At 40.0% G+C, this 25,863-nt stretch overlaps 1 protein-coding gene across 6 annotated transcripts in view; it reads left to right on the forward strand.

The window, feature by feature from the left end:
* The window catches only part of MID1 (midline 1), a 346,779-nt gene that overhangs the window by 301,860 nt on the left and 19,056 nt on the right, over positions 1 to 25,863 (forward strand). For all 6 annotated transcript variants that reach the window (XM_066249082.1, XM_066249084.1, XM_066249081.1 and 3 more), the window contains exons 4-6: positions 5,738 to 5,845; positions 14,234 to 14,382; positions 22,197 to 22,324. In XM_066249082.1, the coding sequence (XP_066105179.1) occupies positions 5,738 to 5,845; positions 14,234 to 14,382; positions 22,197 to 22,324 (385 nt within the window). The remainder of the gene's footprint in view (positions 1 to 5,737; positions 5,846 to 14,233; positions 14,383 to 22,196; positions 22,325 to 25,863) is intronic.

Genomic DNA, 25,863 nt, shown 5'->3' on the forward strand with positions numbered 1-25,863 from the left:
TTTGTAAAGAGATGAAGTCAGTACTAAAGATTAGAAGACAATGATGGAAAGAAAACAAGACATTTCTGGATAAGAAAGGAAGCCGCACCTCTGGCTGTGGAGAAGCAGGCTGTGTCCTGGCTGAGGCCTCCCCAGGAAGAAGTGAAAGTGACTGAGTGTGACAGAAATGAAAAAGAAAGGAACTAAGGATCCTGCAATGGGGCAAGGGCTTAGCTGTAAGCTCCATTTTGTCCAATGATGTCAAGGGCTCAAAGGATAAGGATTCCATGTCCACGGTTGTCCAGAGGTAGCATTCAGTAGTCACCTGCCACTGAGCATCATTCCTAATCACCTTCGCTCTTTTCTTTAAGTTAGCGACTGAGGAGACTTGACAATGGTGGAAGTATAGGTCTATGAAAGGAGGTTTTCCAGGGCTATTTCCTGCGTCCTCAGATTGCCTACTCAGTGCACTTCAATCAGCCTTAGTTATTTCTGAATCCAACGATATGAATCAGGAATGAAAGCTAAAATCATAAGCAGGGGCTGCCCGCTGCCAAACCAAACCTGGGAACTAGAGACACCTGAACACGGTATAAGTAACCGATAAACGCTGCCACATTGGAGTTAATAGCCCCTTTAAGAAAAGAAGTCCAATGAAATCATTAACTTTTTTAAAGTGACATATGAAACAGCAAAACTGTGGAAAACTCCTTTGTAGTAGAAGAATTTTAGAAATATAGGATAGCATTCAATTTATTTTATTGTACCTTTTAGAATATAAGAATGCTAGAGTTACAAAATCTGGAAGCTTCATCAAAGTAGAAAAAGTGATTCCACTTTTCTGATTTCAAAGGAGAGTCAGCTCCATATTCTTTGAAAGATCTAAGGAAAATAGTTGGCTTAAAATTAACAGATCATGTTTCTAAATTTCTGGGAATTTATAATTTGGGGCAATGGTGGTTGTGCTGTGAGCCTTCTCAAAACATATTTGGCTCAACAAAGTAGATCTTAGTCCATTTTTTTTTTTGTAAAATAAACCTATCCATTGTAAATATTGAATAGGCAGAATCTGGATTAAATTGAACCTAGTTACGATGGCAACCGGGACAGTTTTCTTCCATAGAGTAACCCAAATCCCAGTGATCCAAGAGTGAAATGGATCACAAACCAAACCTTAGTCTGTCAATAAAACTACTTCTCAATGCAGACAATACCACCTCAGATTTGTCCATGGTTTCCTTATGTTTGTTATTCTCTCATATTATTTCACGTATTTACCACAGTGATCCCACAGAGCTGAAAGAGCACATAGTATTCACCTCATGTGACAGAATAGGAAACTTAAGAGATGGAGATTCTCCTTTCCTAATATCATCATATGAGTAGAGCAAGTACACTGCACATTTCATGGCACCTACTCTAGGATTACTAGTGGGGCCTCGTCAGGTTTAGTCAAAACCAGGAGACTTTTTGTTTTATAGAGAGGGACAGACAGGGACAGAGAGACAGGAAGGGAAAGAGATGAGAAGTATCAACTCATAGCTGCAGCACCTTAGTTCTTCATTGATTGCTTCTCATACGTGCTTTGACCTGGATACTTCAGCTGAGCCAGTGACCCCTTGTTCAAGCCGCAACCTTGGGTTTCAAACCAGCGACCTTGGGCTTCAAGCCAGTGACCTTGGACTCAATCCAGTGACCATGGGGTTATGTCTGTGATCCCACACTCAAGCTGGTGACCATGTGCTGATCTGGTGAGCCCGCACTCAAGCCTGATGAGCCCTCGCTCAAGCTAGTGACCTCAGGGTTTTGAATCTGGGTCCTCAGCATCCCAGGCCAACACTCTACTCACTGTACCACCACCTGGTCAGGCAAAACCAGAATATCTTTAAACACAGAATGTATTAGCGACAACGTCAAAACCTGAGGATCTCATAATATGATCAATTGTTATTTGACAGAAGTGCTAAGACACTTCAATAGAAGAAAGAACAGTCTTTTTAATAAATAGTACTTAGACCCCTGGATATTCATAAGTGAAAAAATAAAGTTGAACCCCTACTTCACATCACATCCAAAACATAGCTTCAAAATGGCTCATAGATCTAAAAATAAGGGATAAACTTTCAGAGAACAGGTGTAAAGCTTCATGACCTTGGATTAGATTTCTCAGCTGCGCCACCAAAAGCACAATGACAATAGAAAAACAGATAAATTAGACTTAATCAAAACCTTTGCTGCTTTAAAGGATACCAACAAGAAAATGAAAAGGCAGCCCACAGAATGGGAGAAAAAAATTTGCAAAGCACATATCTGATAAGGGACTTGATAACTATATAAGGAAATCCTACAATTCAATAATTAGAAGACAAATGACCCAATTTCATAACAAGCAAAGGATCTGAATAGTCATATTTCCAAATTAGATATACAGATGGCCAATAAGCACATAAAAAGATGTTCAACATCATTAGCCATCAGGAAAATGCAAATCAAAACCACAATGAGACACCATTCCATACCCACTAGTATGATTTTTTTTAAAAAGACAATATCAAGTGTTGACAAGGATGTGGAGAAATTGGAAGCCTCATATAGTTCTTGTTGGAATGTAAAATGATGCAGCCACTTTGGAAAACAGCCTGGCAGTTCCTCAGAAAGGTAAGCATAGAGTTGACATGTGACTCAGTAATTCCACTCCTATACTCAAGAAGAATGAATACATATGTGCACACAAAAACTTATACATGAATGTTCATAGCAATGGTATTTATAGCAACCAAAAATAGAAATAGCCCCAAGGTCCATATACTAAAGAATGAATAAACAAAATGTTGTACAGCCTTAAAATGGAATATTATTTGGCATAAAAAGGAATGAAGTACGGACACATGCTACAACGTGGTAGCATCTTGAAAACATGATGCTGAGTGAATATGCCAGACAAAAAGAATCGCATACTGTTGATTCCATTTATATGAAATGTCCACAACAGGCAAATCCATAACAAGACAGCACGTAGAGTAGTGGTTCCCTAAGCCTGAAGGGGGTGGGTAGTGCGACTGTGGCATTACTGCAAATGGGTGTGGGATTTCCTTTGGGAATGTTGACAACATTCTAAAATTAAATTGTGATGATGATTGTACAATTCTGAATATGCTAAAACCCCCAAAATTATACAGTTTATATATGGATGAATTTTATGACATGTGAAATATATTTCAATAAATCTGTATAAGAAAGTCAACCTCCTCACCCCCTCACTAAAAAAAAAAAAAAAAAATCCCTAGGACATAATTTTGTGTCTACACAGTCCTAGAAAACTAATAAATCTAACACCTGCCTATTGAGGGCATACGGTAAGTATTTCATGATAGCTATTTGCTTCGTTGAATTTTACCTTGTTTCTTCTTGGAAGTTCATTTTCACTATCCATTCATTCAACAAATAGTTTTTTTTATTTTAATGGGGTGACATTGATAAATCAGGGTACATATGTTCAGAGAAAACAGCTCTAGGTTATTTTGCCATTTGCTTATGCTGCGTTCCCATCACCCAAAGTCCAATTGTCTTTCATCACCTTCTAACTGGTTTTCTTTGTGCCCCTCCCCTCCTCCAAACCCCTCCTTCCCCTCCCCCCACCACATAACCCCCACACTCTTGTCCATGTCTCTGAGTCTCATTTTTATGTCCCACCTATGTATGGAATCATATAGTTCTTAGTTTTTTCTGATTTACTTATTTCACTCAGTATAATGTTATCAAGGTTCATCCATGTTGTTGTAAATGATCCGATGTCATCATTTCTTATGGCTGAGTAGTATTCCATAGTATATATGTACCAAACCTTTTTAATCCACTCGTCCTCTGACGAACATTTGGGCTGTTTCCAGATCTTTGCTATTGTGAACAATGCTGCCATAAACATGGGGGTGCATTTCTTCTTTTCATACAGTGCTATGGTGTTCTTGGGGTATATTCCTAACAGTGGGATAGTTTTTGAGTATCTATTCTGTGCCAGGTTTGGCACCAGGAGCTTGGGATAGATGCCTCATTTAATATAGCAACCAAAGGTCCCTACTCATATGGAGCTTGCATCCCATTAGATTTACCTTGATTGTATGCTCAAATGCAACTTAGTTCTCAGGGCTCATTCTAGGTCTAGGAAATACTTTTCAAGTGTAGGGTACTACTTTCCAGAAATTTTACTTTCTTTATCATGATGTGCCCCTAGTTTCAATATGATTCTGCCCTTTTCACAGCTCAGTTATAATATTATTTGAAGTCAAAAAGAAAGACAAGAAATTTCTTGAGAATAGTGAGGTTTCAACTAAATGTTACTGTAGACAGGTAAATTTATTTGGGAAGCCTCAAGAACTAAAAATGATGACATAACAGTACAAAGGGAAATTGAGCCCAGTGATTAACTTCCTTGAAACATTAGCCTGAGTTTCACTTTCTGTATTTATCCATCAGTGCATTAATTTTTTCTTTTGTTACTAAAAATTCAGCAAATATGTCTGTGTACCAGTCTGACATAGGACATTATCTAGTGGTTTGCTGCAAGTGACCAGTGACCATCGTCTTCTCAATAAGAAGATGCCTTGAGTAGTCTCTCTGCTGGGTTTATAATGATCACGAGTAAAAGTCAAGGAATCCTGGCCTCTGGAAACAGGACACGATTCCTTTGAAAAGCCACCATGGATTTTTATCCTGAACTCCTGACCCTACTTCCAGTTTATCTCATTTACACAGAATGAAATTACTTCGGTTAAATAAAGTATCCCAAATCGAAAGGGCTTGATGAGTGGGCCAGTTCTCCTTCCTGAGACATGCTAGAGTAATCAATGCTATTGTCATTCTTTGTAGTGCTGCAGATTCTCCTGCTCTGTGTTAGAATCATAAAACTCATGCATGCTCTCTCCATTTCCCACAGCTGTGATTTCTGGGTCTCTGTGAATAAGCATTTCGGAATTGTCATGAGATGGAGGAAATAGCTTGTGGGGAGTATTTCCCAAGCCTGGCTGCCAAGAATGAGCTAATTCTAACCCTCCCTTGCATACAATGAGTCTTAAAAACTTCAAATACAAGCCATTTTATAATGATCTTTCTTTCCAGGAGAATGGCATATTTTCATTATAGAACTTTGGTCTTTCAGAAGTATATCAGAAGTAAAATTTTAAATTATGTCATAAGATTAAGAAAATATTTAACTATGCTGGGTTTTTTAAATTTTTTATGGTGATTAAATACAAAGTTGATGTCTGTGCTTAAGAGAAAAGTTAAATGAATGTGATTTGACTTTGCTAACTTGCTTTTGGAATATTTATCCAAAAGACATTAATAGTAATCTGTCCTCTGTAAATGAATAATATTCATTTTTAAACTTACTTTTTTCTATATTTAACAAGCCAAAATCACACTTTCACTCAAAATATAAAAGCAGTCATTACAAATATATTTCCAGTGTCAATTTCCATCTAATTGGTAATAGTCATGTACATATTGTGTTCAGAAAGATCCTGAGGCTAAATCTGGTTTAGCAGAAAGACTGCTATTGTTGGATAATAATTTTTTCTAGGAATGCAAGATAGGGAGTGAACATTAAGTCCTGTATTTGCCTTCCCTGCATAAGTGGAAGAAAAGTCAACATTTAAAATATCTTTTCAGTGATTACCAGAAACATACTAGTCTACATTAAAAAGAGCATTAACTGAAAACAAAGGCGAAATTAATGCTTCCCATTTTATCTATCCTGTAGGTCAATGCCTCACGTCAAGAAGCCAAATTAATGGAAGAATGTGATCTTCTCATTGAGATCATTCAGCAAAGACGACAAATTATTGGAACCAAGATCAAAGAAGGGAAGGTACGATTTCTAGGGCTGATGATTTCATATTCTCTAGCTAGATAAAATATCATACTTCTATGCACTTCAATAGCTTAAGAAATATTCAATATCTCCTGGTTCTGTATTTTCTATAATCTCCTTGTAAGTCTTTAAGATGCAGTTCAAAGACTCTTGTTTGGCCATTTTCCCCCACCCCTTTCTTTATATTGTCATGGTCTTCTATGCATATCCAACTCTAGAGGGCAGTATGAAACTCTGGTCTAGTATGGCCACTGTTTTCTATCTCCTCTATGAGGAGGTCAGTTCCATAGAGGAATTCATTTTGTATTTATTGCTACGTCCTAGCAATTAACACAGTATTAAATAAATGTTTAAATGAATCAGACTTTATAAACATAAAAATTATGAAGTGCTTTCCTATGTCCTTGAGGGAATTTAGATACATATAATTTCATGGTGGCAAAACTCATGTTTTCACTGTATCATATATACCCCTTTGTGGATATATTAATAGTACTTCTTTTCTAATGTTTGTATATTTAAATTTCCTATGGTTTTACAGTAACCTACATTCAAAAAGCAATTACAATTTTATTTATTTATTTATTTTAAGAGAGAGAGAGAAGGGGGGAGAGAGAAAGAGAGGGCAGTAAGAGGGAGAAGTGGGAAGCATCAACTCCCATATGTGCCTTACCAGGCAAGCCTAGGATTTCCAACCAGCGACCTCAGCACTCCAGGTCCAGGTCAACACTTTATCCACTGTGCCACCACAGGTCAGGCAGCAATTACAAATTCATATTATATTCTTTATAGCCACTTTTTTATTTACTCAAAATTCAATCGGAAACTGGATAACTTTAAAATCCATCACTTTATTTTTAATTTACTCATATTTATATTGAAACACTTGTGGCCCTGGCTGGTTGCTCAGTGGTAGAGCATCGGCCTGGTGTGTGGAAGTCCTGGGTTTAATTCCTGGTCAGGGCACACAGGAAAAGCACTCATCTGCTTCTCTACCCCTCCCCGTCCCCCCTCCCCCCTCTCACTTCTCTCTCTCTCTCTCTCTCTCTCTCTTGCTCTTCCTCTGCCACAGCCATGGCTCGAATGAGCAAGTTGGCCCTGGGTGCTGAGGATGGCTCCATGGCCTCACCTCAAGCGCTAAAATAGCTTAGTTACCAAGCAACAGAGCAGTGCTTCCAAATGGGCAGAACATCGGCCCCAGATGGAGGTTTCCAGGTGGATGCTGGTCGGGGCGCATGCAGGTGTCTGTCTCTCTGCCTCCCTGCCTCTCACTTGATTTTTTAAATAAAAAAGAAAAATAAATACTTGTGATTCATTTTCTTTTAGCCATTTCTCTGCCACCCTCAAAAGATAATTTTGTAAATATTTAAAGTAGAAACATTCACTCAAGATACAACAAATTCACGCATATTATTATCACTCATAACTATAATAAAATATGTATAATTAAATCAAATTAGCAAGTATTAAGTAGTACACAGAGATTACAATAGCTAATGTATGTGTTCTATTTTCTATAAAATTTAGAGGTACTCCTAATATTGTATAATGTTTAAATTACTTTTTCTATATATAGATTAAAAAGTATTTCTATATGTACATTGTGATGGTGATCAGAAAAGATGAAGTCTAACCAAAGCAAATAATTATTGAGGCTGTTCCAGTGAATTAACAAATTAATATGAAATTGTTCCTTGGCCAAGGACTGACTGAGCTATGTTGAGAAGCTACCTTTCCCCACATACAAATTGTACAACTTAGAACAACACTGAGTGTGAGTCTGGAATCCTTACAGGATATATTTCCTCTTCCATCATCATGCACCGCATGTGTGTGTCTCTTCATACCTGACATCTTCCAGGTTCTCAGACACGTGACTGCCAGAAGAACAGCTGCAGCTGATTATTAGTATGCATGTGGAAGGGAATCTGTTGCCTTTCCGTGGTCGTGTGCGGGATCGGCTCTCAATGCTCGCATCAGTTCCTTATTGCTGCTGTAACAGATTACTGCAAACGTGATGGCTTAGAACACAGATCTACTATCTGCCCTTTTAGAGGTCAGAGGTCCAAAATCAGCCCCATTGTGCTAATGGCAAGATCGCAGCAGTGCTGTTTCTTTTTGGAGGCTCTAGGGCAGAATGCGTTCCTTGCCTTTCCTGCTTTTAGAGGCCATGCATGTCCCTGGCTCATGGTTTCTTCATCAGATCATTCTGACCTTTGCTTCCATCCTCAAATCTCTTTCTCTGACACAGACTCTCCTGGTTCTCTTTTATAAGGACCCTTATAATACTATTGAGATCACACAGATAATCTAGGATAATATCCCCCATCTCCAGATCCTTAATAACATCTGCAAAACCCCTTTTATCCTATAAGGTAATATATACTTATATTTGGTTTTCTGATTTTCTTCGTTTGTTTTTTATTAAATTTATTGGGGTAACATTGGTTAACATAAGTTTTAGTTGTATAACTTTATGACATCTGTATACTCTATTGTGTGCTGACCACCCAATGCCTAAACTCCTTCCATCACCTTATATTTGATCCCCTTTACCATCTTCATCCTCCCCAACCCTCTTCCCCTCTGGTAACCACCATTCTGTTGTCTGTATTTATGAGTTTGTTTTTTTTGTTTGTTCATTTGTTGCTTTTCATTTTATATCCCACATATGAATAAATCATAAGGTTCTTGTCCTTTTCCATTTGACTTATCTCACTGAGCATGATACTCTCAGGATCCATCCATGTTGTTGCAAATGGCAGTATTTCATCTTTTCTTGTGGCTGAGTGGTATTCCATTGTATATATGCACCACATTTTTATCCAATCATCTGTTGAAGGACACTTAGATTGCTTTCATGTCTTGGACACTATGAATAATGCTGCGATGAACATAGGGGTATATGCTGTTAGGTTCATTGAGAGGAATCACAGGAGGCCAAGGGAGGTAAAACAATGGACTTTAGTGCATCTGGTTGCAGATGGGCTGAGGCCAAAAAAGGCATCAGCCCCGATAAGGAGTCAGGGTTTTATAGGGTTTGAAAGTTCCTACTGACTCGCGTGTTGCTAGGGACCTGGTAAAACTTCATCTGCTCCTCGGAATTTAGGCGAGTCAGTCTGTATTTAGTCAGTTCCAGGAACACTGGGGTGGTGTTTACAGCCATTGAGTTTCTCAACCATGTTCATTCCTTTTGGATTAGATTGTGGTCACTGTGATCTGCAAAGTCCTATCAAAAATGGGAGTTAGGAGGGACAAAATAGAGCTACTTTTGTTCTACCTACCATATGCATCTTTACAAATAAGTGTTTTCAAATTTTTCAGATGAATAATCAGACGAGGGAGAACATTATACTGAGTGATATAGGTAAATCAGAAAAAGCTAAGAACTATTTGATTTCACACATAAGTGAGATATAAAACTGAGACTCCTGGACATAGATAAAATCGAAGTGGTTACAAGGGGAGGAGAAGAAAAGGAGGGACAAATATATGGTGACGAAAAATGAGTTGACTTTGGGTGATGGGCACACAATGCAATCTGGAGATGTTCATCTAAAACCTGTATGCTCTTATTGATCAATGTTACCCCATTAAATTTAATTTCTAATTAAAAATTTAAAAATTAAAAATAAATTTTCCAATAGATACCCAGAAGAGGGATTGCTGGGTCATATCGTAATTCTAGTCTTAACTTTTCGAGGAACCTGCATACTGTTTCCCATAGTGGCTGTACCAGTTTATATTCCCACCAGCAGTGAATGAGGTTCCTTTTTCTTCACAGCCTCTCCAACACTTGTTATTTCTTGTCTAATTGATAAGTCATTCTAACAAGTGTGAGGTGTTATCTCATTGTTGTTTTGACTTACATTTCCCTTATAACTAGTGATGTTGAGCACCTTTTCATGTGTCTGTTTGCCATCTGTATGTTTTCCTTGGAAAAGTGTCTATTCAGTTCCCTGCCTATTTTTAAATCAGGTTATTTGTTTTGTTGTTGTTGAGTTGTAATGAATTCTTTATATATTTTGGATATTAGCCCATTATTGAAGTTATTATTTACAACTAACTTCTCCTATTTATTTGGTTGCCTTTTAGTTTTGTTGATGATTTCTTTTGCTGTGCAGAAGTTTTTAGTTTGACACAGTTCCATTCAACCTTGATTTCATGCAAGTGTTTTCCTCTGGAACAGGACATGAATGAAATTAGCAAGGGACACAAAGGCTTCAATGCTATCAATAGTAGTTTACTTCATTTTGAAAACTCTGACAGTAACATGATGAAAATACTGAGATTTGGTAAAACTGGTACTCTGTACAAGAAAGTTGATCATAATACTTTTTAAATTGTCTGAAATTTCTCCTTTTTAAAAAAAGTGCCTATGTACTCAGGAACGTTATCTTAGAAGGCAAACATTACTTGGAAAAGATCAGGGCCTGGTTCAGCTTTCTCTTGAGTTACTGTTTGGCACATGACCAAGGCCTAGTTGATCCCAAGCCCTGGACTTCAGAGTGACTGAGACATGTGGGGTCAGTTCTACATTTTGAAGAAGAATATGGTGCCAACACAGCTGGAAATCTGAGGTGCTGGGCAGAGAGGGTGAGTGCGGCTTTGTTGCCCAGGGAGGATGCCCGGGGTGGCTGGACAGTCTGAGGACATGGAATCCAGAGAAGGGCAGTGGGGCGCTCTGACCAGCACTTGGGATTGGGGAGCTGGAGGAAGAACTGGTGGGGTTGCGGAGACCACAAAGACGAATTTCATCGACTTTGTGAGTACCTCCATCGTCTCTGGTAGCGATCACCAGGCCATTAGATCTGGTGGGAACAAGCTCACCACAGATCCTCTCACTGGGGAGGTTGCCAAGCAGGCAATGTTGTTCTACATTAGTACATGCTGGTCATTCCTGCTCTCAGAACATTGTGCATTCTTTGAAATAAATAACTCAACAGCCTTTATACTTAGATGAACTGCAGTCTCAAGCCATGAGACACCCCAGGAAAAACTGTCTTATTTCTTCAGTAGTAAGAGATAAATTTCATGTCAACACATGAAAAGCTGATGGAAGATTCCAGATTAAGCAAATTATGCATTTTATGTTTAGACACAGATCTGTGGAGGAAGGCCACAGCTAAAGAGAAAAAGAGGTCCTTCTCTTCACTGCTTCTATGTACTGTAAATCTCCAAATTTTAAGATAATTAACTTGGACTAAATGTTCAGGCTTTTCTTTAGCCTTATAGAAATGCTGAGGACAAGCCTCATTGCCAATTCAGATATTTGTGTTAAATGATTATCAATTATTTGGACATAGCAATTTTGGAATGGGAATCCTACCTAGAGATAAAGGCATTTAAAATACATTTGAAGGAAAATAAAGGGTTACTTGTAAAATCATATGTAAGGTATAATAAACAACCAATAAAATGACATAAATAGGCTCATGTCCCCACGCAAAGGAGATTCCAACAGACAGACAGTTTCCATGATGAGTACAGAATGAGTTCAAGAATTCAGTGTGCCAATCACAACTGCCAAAGGACAAAGAAACAGTGCCAAGTCAGAAAAGTTTCCTCCGCAGTAGTAATACATGTATATGTACGGAGAGTCTCTTATGTATCAGTATCTAGTTATTTCTTTTTGAAAAAATCAAATTGCATCTTGTCAGATTTTTCAAATAATACATTAAAAAGTATTTTCTAATGAATAAAGCAGTATTTTACTCAATGCTAAGTGTCTGATTCTGAAGGGCTATACCATAGGGTAATGTATCACAGAGTGTGGTTCAAATGAGTGCCGTGTGATCAGGATCATTTAAGTCGGCAAACTTTTTTTGTAAAGATCCAGGCCAGATAATAAATACTTTAGGCTTTGCCATATGTTCTCTGTTGCAACAGCTCACCTCTGCCCAAAGTTGTAGTGTGAAGTCAGACATATAGGTGATTCATAAACGAACGAATGTGTCAGAGTGGCAATAAAACTTTATTTATACAACCAGGTTTTGTGCTGGGTATGGCCTCCAGACCATAGCTTATAAACACCTAATTTAGAGCAGTGGTTTTCTCTTCTTTTTTTAAAAATGAAACCTATAATAAGAAATACACATGACATAAAATTCAGCACAGACACACACTCACAAAACATTTTATAAAACATAAGTTGCCCTTTCTGCCAGGAATGTACTCAGCTACTTACTTTTCTCCTTGCTTCTCCTGTTCTAGTTAGTTTTTTAAATGCTAGTCCTGAGCATACTAATAATCCATCACCTACAGATCAGAAAACAGTCATTGCTTGTTAAAATGCTGGTTCCTGCTTTCCTGCTGTTCTGCCAGCTAGTTCCTTACCGAGGATATTGGAGAGTGACCACAGCACACAACATGGTTTTTATTTGTTTTAAAGAAAAAGATCTCCAGTTGATTCTTGTGCACATCAGGCTTGAAAAGCTCCAATCTGGGGCATCAGATGAAATTGTACTAAAATTAAATTTATGCCAACGATTGTTTTCTGTAAAACATTCCCATATTTTCAAAGGAAGCTCTCATTTCAAGTTGCTTCGATTTCTTTTTCACTGACGTCACTTTTAATTTCCAGTATTAGGACTGAAGAAAAGAAAGAAGAAAACGGAGCCCAAGTGTGGTTCCATCTGCGATCTGTGCAGTCACTAATAGGCACACCGACAGGATAAGTGATTGGCATGAAGTTACTCTGAGGGAATATTTGACTTTATTTTTCTTTTGTTAGAATTGTACTAAACATCTCCGATTCTGCCATGGAATTAAAAGCATCCTTATGTTGCATATTGAAACATTCTATTTATTTAGTTTTTTCTAGGGACTCGAAGTTCTTCTTCCTTCCTCTGACAATTTCTTATGGATATGTTCTCATATCTTGAATTAGACTGCTTTTCTTAACTTCACCTCTGGATAATGATGTTAGAAGCTTAATTCTAAAATAAGTGTTATTTTATTCAACAAATGAGCACAGTTAATCCGCTGCAGATGGTCACTATAATTATAATGAGTTAATTCTTTTACCAGGCTTAAGATCACATATTGGTTGCCCGAAAGTTTTGACACTTCATTCCGTAACGTTGCCTTTCAGGAGTTTTTCTCCGTCTGGCCTGCTATCTGCAGCCACTGCCTCTCGGCGCTGCGCTCATTTCCTTTGCTTTGTGCAGTATGCCGGAGCTGGAATTGGACATTCCTCAGAGGCCTCCAGCTCTGACATCTCCTTCCTTCCTTTTCTTCGATTAGAGTTGCATGGGGATGATAATGATGACTTGGAGAAAGAAAGAATTTCTTGGAGTTAGCAGGAATTCTGGAGGGAGCCTGAGCCAGCCTTGTCTGTAAGACAGATGAACTGGCCTCCTCCCTACCCTTTCACCCGGGGCTGTTTTCCATTCCGGAATGATCACGAAGCCGGCCAAGACCTGTCCCAGGCTGTGTGGATGGGGGCACTAGGCACACGGCGATTCCAATTAGCAGTCTAATTTTATCTTGGCTTCTGGCCAGAGAGCTTCATCTCATAGCGCATTTCAAACTCCAGAGCAAATGGTCAAGTGGGTTACCGTGGACTTATCTCGGCCTGCCCCAGAGGTTATGGTCAATTACGTTTGAGGGTCGTTTTCTAGTAAGACAGAATCAGGAATTGGAATGGAGGTTGGAACCAAGCATGCATTTTTATCCCGACTGGGAAATGCTTATCAAAATAGTCTTGGTTATCAAGAAAGCACAAAGTGCCTGGAAATGACGTGCCCGGCAAGGGGAAATGGTCCAGCTGTGCTTTTTTTGGCTTTCTCTCATCTGCTCAACAGGAAAAATATTAATCAATGGGAAAAATGCTCCCTTTCTGTTCATTTAACACGTGAGTTTTAGTTAGGTGGGGAAGTAGCACTACCTAATGTTTTTATATCACAAGTTTATAACATGGATTGCAAAGAACTTTTTAGAAAATGGCTTTTACTTAAGCCATACATTTGTGCCTATAGAAGTGTTTTATTTTCTTGATGGCACAGCTGAAAAACTGAGATAAAATTCCAGGGTTCTCTATGACCTTACAATAATTGTGTGTAATAGTCAAGGGGAGAGGTCTGGTGACCCTCTGTAACTTGCCACTGAGCAACACTTCGTTTCCCCCTCAACAGGGAAGCAATTTGCAATTCAGTGTTTCCTCATAAAACAAATTAGCAACAATTCTCCAAGGAGATAAAGAATAGCTAAGACAAGAGTCCCACAACAGATTGCCATATTTCAATATCTCTCTATGCCAACTTTTTGAACTTTTGTTAAAGGACGAGTTACATACAACAAAAGGCACGTATCAGAAGGGTCCAGCCCAACGCATTTTCACTACAGGAGGACACCCGTGTAATCCTCACATACTTTTTGTTCAAGGTGATGAGGCTTCGCAAGCTGGCCCAGCAGATTGCAAACTGCAAGCAGTGTATTGAGCGGTCGGCATCACTCATCTCTCAAGCGGAACACTCCCTGAAGGAGAATGATCATGCGCGGTTCCTCCAGACTGCTAAGAACATCACTGAGAGGTGAGTGCAGGGGCTGCTGGGAAGTTTTCAGCAGCAGGGCTTCTGTATCTGGAGTGTGATTGGTTGGCCTAGCCCTTGTCTTGCTTTTGTTTTCATTTTCAAGGCCGAGTACCCAGCAGAAGAGATTTTTTCGAGTTGCTTTGTTCCCACTAAAGAAGCTTCCCTTTGATAGGTCAAAGCCTTTTCAGTAGGAACCTGGAGTTCAAGCCTTTGAAAAAAGAGTCCACCAGTTGGAAAGAATAAAATCTACCTGATTTTAGTGCAGAAAAAGCTTATGATGGCACAGAAACAGCATGTATTGTGACTCTCAGACCTGATCTTATTGCATACTTGATAGTAAACAATCGGAAGGCAAACACATAAAAGGGAATCTTTTCTTTCATCTCAGGGCTCATCTGCTAAAGAGAAGTGGTCCAGTGTTCTCTGTTAGGCCTGTTTCTATTTGTTTGAGAAGCTCCACTGCTCCTGAAAAGGTCAAGGCCAGCTCACATAGGAGAGAAAGGACCAAACTGTCAATCTCATACCTCCTGCTTTTAAAATACCATTTTTTCCAGGATAGGGAACATAAAACTGACAGCATGTGAATGTCTAGCTCAGCAGTAAGACTGGCAGGGTCAGTGCTCCTTCAGTACACAGCTGATTGGCATAAAAATTACTAACTTTCGCTGATGCAAACAGCTAGAGCAATTCTGGTGGAGCCAAAGAAAAGCAGTGAACACTCCTTAGTGACATCTCCAATCTATGCCAATGGTCTGGACTGTTTATTCATTCTAATTTCCATAGTCACCGACCCCTTCTATAAAGCAATAGCAGAATCCTATCCCTAGAAAACCCCAGAGAGCTCATTCATGCTTGTCTTTCTCCTAATGCAGGAGTGTGCAAACTTTTCCTGTAAAGGACCAGAAAGTAAGCACTTACAGTTATGCTGATTATAAGATCTTGGTCATAACTATTTAGGTCTGCCATTGTAGCTCCACATCGCCTGCACAGATGACATGGAACCGAAAGGACAAGGGCGGGGCTGTGTTCTGATGAACCATTTACAAAAACAGGCAGTGGGCCAGACTTGGCCCACGGGCTGTACTTTGCCAACCCCTGGCCTAGTGGAAAGAAATAACAGCTTAGGACTTGAATTTCTTCAAGGAAGGAATAAGAAAACTAACATTTATTGTGTACTTGCTTGTGTTAGAGACTGTGCTAATTTTATGTGATAAATGACCACATAGAGGTAGGCATAGATATTTTCATTTTCACTGTCCTTTCATTGACAATAATGCACAGTATTTTTATAAGTCTGGTCTAGTATCCAACTGGCTTCATTGTGTTATTCCTTATACTTGAGAAAATTTTCTTCTGTGACTGCTTAGACATGTATCTCTTCCAGAGCACGTGAATAAGAGCTAATTATCATCCTTTTTATATCCTTAGAATGATCTCCCTTCTTTAAGAGAAGCCAGTTTCTTTCCTCCTGACTCCTAGGTTCCAAGTGTTTGTCTGCTGCTCTTGTCAGGACTGTATCCAACTGTTTTATAGTCATCTGAAAATTAAAAACTGCAAACAGCAGTAGTACTGCAGTGGACGCAGGACACTCTACTAGACAGTGGTTACACTTACATCATGGTTTCCAACGGGATCCAAGAGTGCTTTCCTCCAGCTATAAATCATGAGCTGTCCAGATTAAGTGGCCAGTGTGAGCTGCACTTCTCAGCAGTCCCTAAAATTAGAGCAAGTATAATGAAAAAATTCTCACCTAACGAGGGGAGAGAATGTGGCCCCAGAACAGTTAAGATAGAACATCCTGAAAGGAGCCCTGCATTTGAAGTACAACATGCACGCGCAAATGCCCACGTGTGATCTCTCACATACCAGGTTGCATTCTGGTTCCATTCAGCTCTACCTCTAACAAGCCTAGTCATCAAGAATGGGAACATGACTAATTTCTCTTTCTATAAATGACTTGTACAAGAGTATATTCTCAGGCCTCACTAATGTGTAGTTCTTGATGTGATTATATGCAGACTTTTATAAGATTATTTAAAATAAGCTAAACTATTCACTAAACCCAGGCATTAGAAAGCTGACCTTTCTAAACCGCCATCAAGTATGAATATATAATATAGTGCCTGCACAAATGTGCTAGGGGTCTTTGCGCCCCTGTTTCTGCAACTCCCCTCTCTCTGTCTATATTTGTCAATCCTCTTGGTCGATTCCTGAGCCTTTCTCTTTTTCCAGCAACTGAAATACAGTAAAAGGGCACTAGGCTTAGACTAGGAGTCAGGAAACCTGGGTTCAAATCCCAGTGCTGCCACTTCATAATGGTTATCCTTTGGATTTATTCATGAGTTATTGTCTACTTAGAAAACTGGGCTCACAATAGCTACTTCTATCAGTAGTTGTGGTAGCTTTGCTGGTGACTATCTAGGGAGAACAGGCATGAAGCATCGTAGCAGTTCCATAATGTTTGTTACATTTCTCTTTTCATGTTTCAGTATGTCCGTACGACCCTTCCTGTGTGTCTTTATTTCAGTGCTAGTCTTTGTCTATTTTAAAATCACTTTTAGTAGCAAATTATTTACGTCAAAAGGGTAGTTAAAGAAAATTTTCTCTTAATATTATGCATTTGTCAAAGCTTGTAGGAGGCTCTCAGATCCCACAGGGTGACCCCTTTATCCCTTGCCAGCACAGTCAGTTCAAGGATCCATCAGACTCCCTGACTACAAAGCCAATAACTCCAGTTGTCAGTTCTGGAAAGATGTCACTTGATTCTAAGAATCAGGGCACATGTGATAAATGGTTTTTGAAGTCTGTTCTGCAGGGTGCTAATTGCTATTAAAACAACAACAAGGCTCTTGACCCAAATGCACTTGGGAAATCCTGAGCTGAGCAAAGTAAGCCACATTTTGTTTCTGTGAGACCTTACCAGGTTTTACCATGGTGATGTGCATTGTAGACTGCTCACCCGAGAGGCCTAGTTAAGTGCCATTGTCAGGGTTGGGCACAGGAGTGGGGTGGGTATTAAGCAGGAATGGTAGAGCATCTACCTCTGTGAACAGTGTAGCTCTAGACATATCCCATCTTCTGGGAAAGTAACCCCATGTGGCTGCTAGCAACTGAGTGTCATAGAGATGAGGAGCATCAAAGTAGATATAGAAACAAGGAGGAATGTGCAGCCCACTCTCTTAAGCATCAAGCTGCAACACAATGCCCTTATTTTCCCCAATATGTTAAGAGCTTAATACACATACCCACAAACATGCGCACACGTGTATGCACACATGCGCTGTAAGAGTGAGGAATTGAGAAAGTGTCACACACTGATGATCCAGGTGGATTTTGGCAACTTATCTGAAAGGTCACAAGATAGGCAACAAGGATTTGGGGAATAAAAACATGGCCTAAAATGTTGAATTTGGCAGGTCTCCTCTTGCCTGTCACTCCAATTAAGAAATTGAAATTGTAGCCAAAGATAAATATCTTTCCTTCCATCAAAAAATGTGTTGGCATTAAAAGCTGCAGTAATCTCCAAAGAGTCCAGCTGTCAGTCTTTACCTCCCAGGCCTAGGAACTTGCATCCTTTCCATTCTCTCCAAAGTTCCCACCATCAAAAGGCAGGCATTTTTAACAGTGTCACTTGACCAAAGCATGTTTTATTTGGTTGTGGACCACAGAACCAGGAGAAATTAGGAATGGAATCTATTTTGGATGAACAGAGGCTTCTGCCACTGGACGTAAGAGGTGCTAAATCAAGGTTATCTGTTCAGAGCAATTGAGACCCTCTGACCCGTTGAGCACAAGATCTGTGTCACGTGTGCATGACAGGGAAACGGCATCAAAAGTTAGGTGCTTGTTTCATAGTAACTCATTGTAATTCTCCCTACAGAATTGCATCTGAAACAGAATTAATTGAAGTTTCACTTTGATTTTTTTTTTTTTACAGAGACAGAGAATGAGTCAGAGAGGGATAGACAAGGACAGACAGACAGGAACAGAGAGAGATGAGAACCATCAATCATTAGTTTTTCATTGCGTTGCAACACCTTAGTTGCTCATTGATTGCTTTCTCATATGTGCCTTGACCACGAGCCTTCAGCAGACCGAGTAGCCCCTTGCTGGAGCCAGCGGCCTTGGGTTCAAGCTGGTGGGCTTTTTGCTCAAACCAGATGAGCCCGTGCTCAAGCTGGCGACCTCGGGGTCTCGAACCTGGGTCCTCTGCATCCCAGTCCGACGCTCTATCCACTGCGCCACCGCCTGGTCAGGCTTACTTTGAAATTTTTATTTGAGGAGTTCAAATGCCACTGTAGCATTTTTTTTTTCATTTAGAGTTTACAGTCAATATTATGTTGTATTCATTTCAGGTGTATAGTATTTCTTTAAACTTTTCTGCATTGTTGCAGATATTTTGGGCTCTTCAGTACATGGCATACTTTGAGGGCTCAGTAAGTATTTGTTGAACATCCTAGGCTCTCTCTGGGTTTTAAGGAGCTTTTGTGTTTATGGGTCATAAGGAAAGCATTTATAAAATACAGTTTCACCATCTATGGGAAAAATGCCTAACAACCATACCTTTCTCCATTAGTTTAAATTAGCGTTGTTAGTCACTAGAATTAGCCCAATTCCCTTGGGTGCAATATTTAGCAAGCAAAATCACAACTCTGTTATTCACTGCTTCTTGGTGAAAAGATTCAGGCAGGGGGTTTAGCTTCTCCACTCTTATTCAAACACTTGAAACGTTTCTTCTGGACCCAATGTCATTCTATTACATTGTGGATTTTTCCTTCTATTTCTCTCCCACTGTAGCACTGAAAATGCACCAGAAATTATAGGAACTTTTTCATTATGTATAGAAATGCAGTTATAGAAACTTTATTTCTAGAGATTTTGAGCATTTCACAGATGGAAGTTGTTTTTATTGAAGTGCAATCCACACAACAAAATTAACCATTTTAACATGTACAAGTCAGTGGCACATTCACAGTGTTGGACAATTACTGCCTCTTATCAAGTTTCAAAACATTTTTATCACCCATACCCATGAGCAGCCACTCTACATTGTCCCCTCCTCTCAGCCCCTCTCAACCACCCATCTGCTTTTTATCTCTGTAGGTTTGCCTATTGCAGACATTTCATACAAATGGATCGTATAATGTGTGGCCTTTTGTGTCTGGCTTCTTTCACTTAGGGCAGTGGTTCTCAAACTTTTTGAAGTCGGGGCGCATTTTAAATCCTACAAATAATTGTAGGCACACTATATACAAATTTCTGAGAAATATGTTATCATAAGTAAGTCAAATATTAAAGAAAAATAATACAAAGTCCAAGCGTGCTTTTATGGTAATTAAACAAAATAAATACGACAAAACTAAATTTATTGTGACATTAAAAAACATTTTTGTTATTTTTTGTTATGCTTTTTAGAATTCATAAAAAAGAGGGGTTAAAAATAAAAAAATGACAAAAAATTATCTTTTTGTACATATAGATACATTCTTAGTAAGATTTAGTAAATTCGGCAGGTCCCGGCATGATTGCGTTAAGTTTTTTCATTCTTGTGTTTATAAGAGACATGAGCCTGATGTGTCCTAGAGATTTCTCAATGTTTGGGCATATATTTGAAAGGCAAACTCTCGGTTCCTCCTCAATACATTGAAGAATTCTTCTCTTTTTACTCTTAATTGTGTTGAGTGCAGAAAACCCCCACTATACATATCATCTTAACATTACACCAAACAAAGGATAGAAGAAACTTACCTCCAGTCTTTCCGGGGAACATGGGGGGTAGTGTAAACAATCCAGCACCACAGCTTAACAGCCTTTTGCAGCCTAATCAGGCAAGTGAGGTGGGGGGTTGGGCAGACTGTCAGCTTACAGCCAATTCCCCACACCTCTGTCCCCCAAAAATCTAAACTCCAAAACCCCCGTTGGTTTTATGGTCCCCAAAAGGCACATATTTCTCTTGAATATCATAGGGCACACCTGGAAATCTTCTAGGGCGCACCAGTGCACCCTGGTGCACACTTTGAGAACCACTGCCTTAGGGTAATGTTTCAAGGTTCAGCCACATTGTAGTATGTATTGGTACTTCATTCCTTTTCATGGATGAATATTATATTGTATTGATACACTGACGGGTATGATTTTTTTATAGCCAAAATATATTGTCTTTATAAAATCCAAAGCTTTAAGAGCCATCAGGGAATGTAAGAGGAGATAGAACTCTTGGAGTAACCAAGAAGACATTTTTCTAGATTAAAAGGAAGAGTGCAGCCTGACCAGGTGGTGGCGCAGTGGATAGAGCGTCGGACTGGGATGCGGAAGGACCCAGGTTCGAGACCCCGAGGTCGCCAGCTTGAGCGCGGGCTCATCTGGTTTGAGCAAAAGCTCACCAGCTTGGATCCAAGGTCGCTGGCTCGAGCAAGGGGTCACTTGGTCTGCTGAAGGCCCACGGTCAAGACACATAGGAGACAGCAATCAGTGAACAACTAAGGTGTCACAATGCACAACGAAAAACTAATAATTGATGCTTCTCATCTCTCCATTCCTGTCTGTCTGTCCCTGTCTATCCCTCTCTCTGACTCTCTCTCTGTCTCTGTGGAAAAAAAAAAAAAAGAAGAGTACAGGCCTGGAATTCTCCTGGCTATTGCCAGGTAGCTTTGTGGCCTTGTATACCTGAGTATCAGTGCCCTTAATTAGAAAATAAGTAACTAGACTTAGAGCTAAATCATTTCAAAGTTGTATCTTTGCTCAAACATTCCTAGCACCTTACATCAGTGATTTTTGAAACCTTCATACAACGTCAGGGTGGACGGGCACAAAGCTTCTGCCGGGCCTGCACGGGTCTGCATACCAACAGCTGGAAAACACTGCCCTAGTCAGTGTCCCACTGCACATAGCAGGTCCTTGGTGGTGTTTACCAAACTAAACGAAATACCAAAATCAGTAAGATTACGAGTCTACCACAGTTTGATCTGCTCAGTAGTGGTTTACATCATGCCACAATTTTCTTGTTTTTAAGAGAATCACTTGTATTTTTTAATTAGTCAAAATATTCCAACTAATCAACTTGAGAGTCCATAGCAGGAGATTGATACTTAATACCTTGCATGATGGTTTATAAATGAGAAATCTAGCCAGCAACACTAAATGAAGAGGAGAAACAGTGTAGCCATTGGGGGAATTTGTAAGAATGCTCATGAATATTTTCCATGCCATCTGCTGGGAATATGGCACAAGAAAATGAATACAAGGGAAATAAAAACGAGCCAGACAAAAACTCTTTTTTTTAATGTTTATTTTAGAGAGAGGCTAGTAATTGATTAAACTAATCCAATATCTGGAAACATTCTTTTTTAATCTTCACTTTGCCTTTTATGCAGTTTGAAATTTTGGAGACTCCTCTTTGAAGTGGAGCAGGGTCGAGTCTGGAAGGAACAAACAGTTTCCCAGACAGATGTGTGAAGAAAGGCCTGCAGCTATGTGCTCCTCGCTGTGGTTCGGTCGATGTGATGGGGCCAGGCTGTTGAATACACAGCGACATGAAATATGAATATTCTTTCGCCTCCATGGGGACTTTTTTCCCTGGTAGTAAAAAGGAAGGGAAAGCCATTCTGCTGTTTTTCCGGTTCCTTTGCTGTAAGCTTGAGTTCATTTGCCTTGTGTCACTGTGCTGTGCTATTCTGAGAATACTTTTAAGGCTCACGTGTAAAAACAGCACTATTTTTAAATGATATTTCTTTTCCATGAGCTTTATCATTCCTATGCAGGTTTAGCGAAAGCCATCTTGACATTTCTAAAAAGTTGTTTTGTTCAAATTACAGAGTCTCCATGGCAACTGCATCATCCCAGGTTCTCATTCCTGAAATCAACCTCAACGACACATTTGATACCTTTGCCTTAGATTTTTCCCGAGAGAAGAAATTGCTAGAATGTCTGGATTATCTTACAGGTATTATCTTTGTGGGTTTTTTGATGTTGTGCATATTCAATGATACAAATACTTTGCCACCAGATAAATTTCCCTAAAACACAAGATGTATGCTTATGATTTATTCAATAGGAACAGAGCCTAGTATTCCCAGAAACAATTTATGGCACTCTTTTTCTTCAACAACAACAACAACAACAAAAAAAAAAACAAAGAAAAAACACAATACAAGACTGATTGAGGATGCAGGAATAAAAGATAATTTCAATCATTAAAAGCATACTTACTGGCCCTGGCTGGTTGGTTCAGTGGTAGAGTGTTGGCCCAGCGTGTGGAAGTCCCGGCTTCAATTCCCAGCCAGGGCACACAGGAGAAGTGCCTATCTGCTTCTCCACCCTTCCCCCTCTCCTTTCTCTCTGTCTCTCTCTTCCCCTCCTGCAGCCAAGGCTCCATTGGAGCAAAGTTGACCCAGGCGCTGAGGACGGCTCCATGGCCTCTGCCTCAGGTGCTAGAGTGGCTCTGGTCGCAACAGAGCAACACCTCAGATGGGCAGAGCATCGCCTTCTGGTGGACATGCTGGGTAGATCCCGGTTGGGCGCATGCAGGAGTCTGACTGCCTCCCCGCTTCTCACTTTGGAAAAATACAAAACAAAACAAAAATCACTTACCAGCATTTCCCTCACTCTCAGAGTATGGGTAACACAAGTAGTAGACTTGTTGGTCATCAGAGAGTTACTCAGGGTAGCGTGGGTATTTCTCACTTCACATCAGCGAGGCATCTCTTACAGTTCCTTGGTGGAGGAAAAAGATAGCTAACTTTGATAGCTAACATTACTTTGCTCTAGCTTTTTGTATTTGTGACCTTGTTTAATTTTTGTAGCGTCGAATTGAGGTAGAGGATCCTAATCCTCATTTTTCAAATGATGGAGGTTATTCTTGCTGGAGGTCAGGTTGTGATAGAGCTGCAGAAGCAGGATTCGGCTTGAGTGTGTACAGACTCCAAAAACCTCTGCTCTTTCTAGTAAAACACTGAATTTCATCTTAGTAAAGGTTGCCATGCAAACATGCCCCGAATCAGGTTTGAATTCCTGGTACTATGTTTCAGTCCTGTGCTTCCTAATAGGCATGATTGGAGGGGGGGAGGGGGAGCCAAGCTTAAAAACCAAAGCAGCAACAATAAAGGAAAACTTCAGGCGACTCCCATTCCTAACCATGCTTCCACATTTATTTGCTGTTAACCTGTAAAGTGAGGACTGAAAGCATTTGTTGGTATAATGTGGACTGTTTAGATGAGCTTGTTTGTGTTAGCCAAAGTCACCACTGCCTGTAACTGCAGGAAGGCTCCACGGATACAGGGAAGCCAGATGTGTGCCGTCAGCTCAGGCTGTGTAGCCCTCGAGAGACCGTGTCCCCAACAGCACAGTATCAGCTTCTCCCCTCGGATTGCACGTGTGCGTGTTTGCGGAAAAGCGGGGCCGGAGTGAGGAAGCACTGTGTGACTCTTGTTCTTATAGTCCACACAGAAAGCAAAGGGTTCTAAATTGAAGGAGCGGTGTACCCAGAAGATCGGTTTTTTCTTTGCAAGGACCTGAGGTGCTGTTTTCGCCTTTGTACGTTTACAAGAGTGGCGAGTCATCCCTCAAACCTCAGCTGTCATTGTTCTTTCAAACCATGCCACTCTGATTACAGAAGAAAGAAATCTATTCACAAAGGATTTACCATAAAAAGCCAAGCCTGGTTTCAAGTATTTATGAATATAATGCCATCCTTTTTTTTTAAGTTTTTAACTGTGAGATTTAGCTAAACTAATACTATCTACCAGCACTTTATATGATGATAGAAGCAGTCTCCATCTGTACTGTACAATGTGGTAGCTGCTAGCTACATGGGGCTGTAGAAACCTTGAAATGTGGAAAGCGAGTTTTTACTTTTATTTGTGTTAAATTTAATTGAAATTGAAAAGAGCCACCTGTAGTTTGTGGCTCCTGTATTAGCCGAGGTCTAAAACGTTCTCTGGCTGAGCTGTTTTTCATGATGGTGTCCTGTTTAAGATCTTTGTTTTTTAATATCACTTGGTAGTGAGTATGGTTACAACAACAGAAAACCCAACTAGCAGTGACTAAAGCCGTCAAGGAAAACCAGGAGACCGGAGGTGCACGGTCTGATGCTGCGCGGCAGCGCAGGGATGCCCTTGGGCCCAGGCTTTCTCTTTCTCTGCTCTGCTGCCTTCATTGTGTTGCTTGTTGGTCAGCCACATGATCACAACATGACAGCTCCCCCAGCAAGTATTGCAGTGCAGTTACAGACAAAAAGAGAGGGGCATAGGGGAAGTGATGACAAAAAGCTCTGCCAGCCAAGTTTGCCTTTGTTTACCAGGAAAACAAAAAGCTTGCTCGGAAGACCCATCTAGCAGACTTCCGCTTGTGTCCTGTGGGCCCGATCCATGCTGCAAGGTCGTGCCCAAGGGCAGAAAAGCCTGAAAGACTGTTTGGCTGAGCACATGGCCACTCTGCACAAAGTCCGTGTCTTGTTGACAAGACTATGTCCTCCCCATCTCCCAATAATTGTTTAATAGTATTTCAGTGATGTATGCTCATTCTGATCTCTATGTGAATGCCAAAGTACTGATTAAAGGGGAAGTTGTGGAAGCAGTTTGCACTGACTTGTAACATGAACACCATATATCATCCCGATGGCTGTTTATGCCAAACTAAAGACCATATGGGGTACCTGCTATTATGCCTTCTTAGCTGTCAACCTCAAACACAAATTTGGCCCATTTCTAGACATAACATCAATTCTGGCCATAACATATGATGCTTGGCTGATATTGCCAAGTCCAAATAGTTTATCAGACATTTGTAAGCAGGAAATGAACTGTTTGTGGAGTATTAGCCCACCATTTCTCGTGTCCTGTTTATGATAGAGGCAAGAAAATCCCAGTTTGGGTACCAATGTCCTGAATATTGAAATTGGCAGCATGCTCCTGTTCTCATTTGCAGTAAATTGGGTATTGACTTTTCAGGACGTAACCATTGGATTTCTAATCAAAACAAGCTTAGCCTGCCTGACTGTAAAAACAAGATTTTTTTTCCCTGTGACATGCCTTCAAGTGGTATGTCAAGTTAATAGCCCGGAGAGGTGACATTTCCTCCCTGACTGCAGCTACTGCCATGTATCTCACAGTCACTTGCCTATTTTGAACATAAGTTTTCTTTAATCATAGATTGCAAGCAGAAAGGACAAAATCTTTCCACAATGGTTGATGGGGAAATAATTCAATGAACTATTTAGAGTATGGGAAAATGAGTATTTCTCCACTGATCCATGCAGGGCGACCCACCCTGACAGAGGCCACACAGACAATAAGCGTGCTTGGCAATGCAGCCGCCCTCCCCCACACAGTGCATTTCCTGAAGGCTGTCCCTGATTGTCCACATCCTAGTCACAGTACATGACACTAAAGCCTGCATATAGCTGCTTTAGGAGACAAATGTATAAATACATATTCCAGGAAGAATGCTGTAATGTTCAACTTATTGTTAATGTTCAACTTAGTG

The sequence above is a fragment of the Saccopteryx bilineata genome, chromosome X (genome assembly GCF_036850765.1).
Source record: "Saccopteryx bilineata isolate mSacBil1 chromosome X, mSacBil1_pri_phased_curated, whole genome shotgun sequence".
Taxonomy (NCBI): Eukaryota; Metazoa; Chordata; class Mammalia; order Chiroptera; family Emballonuridae; genus Saccopteryx; species Saccopteryx bilineata.